The 2936-nt window shown below is 41.0% G+C and overlaps 1 protein-coding gene across 1 annotated transcript; it reads left to right on the forward strand.

Annotated features, from left to right (window-relative positions):
- The first annotated feature begins 273 nt into the window (after positions 1 to 273).
- Positions 274 to 2154, forward strand: LOC109191724 (cytochrome P450 CYP736A12-like). Its single transcript, XM_019342378.1, has 2 exons — positions 274 to 1274; positions 1370 to 2154. The coding sequence occupies exons 1-2, from the start codon at positions 372 to 374 to the stop codon at positions 1982 to 1984; spliced, it is 1518 nt and encodes a 505-aa protein (XP_019197923.1). The 5' UTR covers positions 274 to 371; the 3' UTR covers positions 1985 to 2154.
- The last annotated feature ends 782 nt before the right edge of the window (positions 2155 to 2936 follow it).

Below are 2936 nucleotides of genomic sequence, written 5' to 3' on the forward strand. Positions count from 1 at the left end.
AATATGCTAAACTCAACTGTACTCTGCCGCCTCCGCCCAACAGGAAGCATGCATTTTCGTTTAGGCTATCGATCTAGAAACAAACAAGAAAGAGAAATCTGATCTCCTTATTACAATGTTATACAGCTTGACTTTATTATTGCGAACAAATAAAATATTATTATTGTATCAGACAGCTGTACAGTTGAGTCAAAGAAATGGTGCTGGGATTTTAAAGTGATTATGACCACAAGACAAGAGAGTCCATTATATAAGCATGGAAGCATGCACTGATGTGATCCAACACAACAACAAAAACATCATTAACCAATCAAGCAATCAAATTTGTGTTCATCATCATATCGTCTCTGTCAAGAAACCAAATTAAAACCATGATGATGAACACTACGGCCTGGATTTGGGCAGGCTTTGCAGCAGTGCTGGCTGCAGCCATTGCTGTGTACGAGTTATTATTTAGGAACAACAAAAGGAAAAGGTTGCCACCAGGTCCCAAAGGGCTGCCAATATTGGGACATCTCCATTTGCTGGGGAAGAACCCCCACCAAGATATGCAAAAACTCTCCAAAACCTACGGTCCTATGATGTACCTACGACTAGGGCTGACCGACAACATCATCGTATCATCACCTCAAGCGGCCGAGCGGTTTCTGAAGACACACGACCTCAATTTCGCCAGCCGGCCACCAAACCAAGCTGCCAACTATATAGCCTATGAGCAAAGGGATTTGGCGTTCGGGCCATACGGTCCGTTTTGGCGCAACATGCGAAAGCTCTGCACCTTAGAGCTCCTCAGCAATCTCAAGATCAATTCTTTTCAATCTATGAGAAGAGAAGAGTTGGGTCTTGTCGTAGATTCCTTCAAGCAGGCAGCCCAGAACGGCAAAGCTGTTGATTTGAGTACCACCATTTCTTCCATGAGCATGGACATGAGTTGTCGGATGGTGTTTGGGAAGACGTACAAGAATCAGGATTTTGGGGAGATGGGGTTTAAGGCTTTGATTCATGAAATTGTTTATCTGGCCGCCGTCCCCAATCTTGGGGACTACTTTCCTTTTCTGGGCAAGCTTGATGTTCAAGGGTTCACTCGGCGGATGAAGGCGGTGGGCAAGCTCACTGATCAATTCATGGAGAGGATTGTGGAAGAGCACGAAGAGGCTGCAAGCAAAGGCATCACTAACAAAACCAAAGATTTTGTTGATACCTTGTTGGAAATCATGAAGTCTGCAAACACTGATTTTCAATTCTCTCGCAAACATGTCAAGGCTATGATGCTGGTATGTAACTATCTATATATATCTAATTCTATTCCATCATCCATTTACACATGTATATATATATATTAATTTTGGTTGTTTTAATTGTGTTGTAGGATATACTTGTAACTTCAATGGACACATCTTCCACGGTAATAGAATGGACCATGTCTGAACTTTTTAGACATCCTGAAATAATGAAGAAAGTGAGGGATGAAGTAGCTGAAAAAGTTGGGTATGATAGGATGGTGGAGGAGGCAGATCTTGAAGGCTTGGAATATCTAGAAATGGTGGTAAAAGAATCACTCAGGCTTCACCCAGTGGTGCCGTTACTTCTCCCTCATATAGCAATGGATGATTGTGTAGTTGATGACTTTCATGTACCTAAAAACACAAGAGTAATGGTGAATGCTTGGGCAATTGGACGTGATCCGAATGTGTGGAGCAACCCAGAAAAGTTCAATCCAGAAAGGTTTAGTAAAAATCGTGTTGACTATAGAGGTAGAGATTTTGAGTTAATCCCGTTTGGTTCAGGGAGGAGAAGTTGTCCCGGCTTACAACTTGGAATTACCGTAGTTCGACATGTGGTGGCACAATTAGTGCATTGCTTTGACTGGACTCTACCAAATAAGATGCTACCAGAAGACCTAGACATGACTGAATCATTCGGTCTTGTAATAAGCAGAGACAAACCTTTGATGGCTATTCCAACATACCGTTTGCCTCAGTAAACTCTGAGCGGCTTATTCTTCAATTTGCTATGTATTTTTTACATTAATTTTCTCTATGTTTTTCTACTTGAAATAATGAATAAAGAGTTTAGTAGCATATGAACACCATATCCTTCATGTATTCCTAATGTATGTTTATTCAGTATATCAATAAATTAACCATCAATTTTATATTACTGTAACATTGGCAAACACTACTCTGATCTTCAACGTTAGCTGCGTGTTGGGTGATGACTATATGCTAGTCGCTAGAACAAACATATATACCATGAACGAGTCATAAAACGGCCTTTGACTGATAATATTCCAAAAAGGCAGTTTGACAAAACATGCATTCTGCGACGTTTAGGGTGATCACGTTTTGGTTAGAACTGAAAGTTCGAATCGAATTGTAACAGGTATTGTGCTAACTGAATCGTAACCGGAACCAATAAGATTCCAGTTAAGTTTTTATAAGGGTGTTGCTATTTGCACCCCCTTTGACCAAATAGGGTATAAAGTATCATTGAAAATGTAAAAAGGTGGTAAATTGTAATAAATATATGGGTAGTGCAAATAGCCTAATGGGTGGTCAAAATGCTATTTTGTACCACCCTATTAAAACTGCATTTATGAGTTCAAAATTTAATTCTTAAAAAAAAAAAAAAAAAAAAAAAAAAAAAAAAACGAAGAACACACCATCGCCTTCTCCGGTGAGAAGGCGACGGACTGCCTTCTCACCGGAGAAGGCAACTGGGCTGCCTTCTCAGGCGAGAAGGCAGCCCAGTGGGTTGCCTTCTCGCCGGAGAAGACAACCCATTTGCCTTCTTCGGTGAGAAGGCAGTCCATCGCCTTCTCACCGGAGAAGGTGACGGATCTTTTTTTTTTTTTTTTTTTTTTTAAATAACCCATTGGGTTGCCTTCTCACCGGAGAAGGCAGCCCAGTTGCCTTCTCCGGTGAGAAGGCAGTCCC

This window comes from Ipomoea nil, unplaced genomic scaffold (assembly GCF_001879475.1).
Source record: "Ipomoea nil cultivar Tokyo-kokei standard unplaced genomic scaffold, Asagao_1.1 scaffold1719, whole genome shotgun sequence".
NCBI classification, from domain to species: Eukaryota; Viridiplantae; Streptophyta; class Magnoliopsida; order Solanales; family Convolvulaceae; genus Ipomoea; species Ipomoea nil.

Coding starts and splice junctions, on each gene's coding strand:
- LOC109191724 (XM_019342378.1), top strand. CDS start 372: ATGATGATGAACACTACGGCCTGGATTTGGGCAGGCTTTGCAGCAGTG. Junction 1,275..1,369: donor ATGTCAAGGCTATGATGCTG/GTATGTAACTAT, acceptor ATTGTGTTGTAG/GATATACTTGTAACTTCAAT.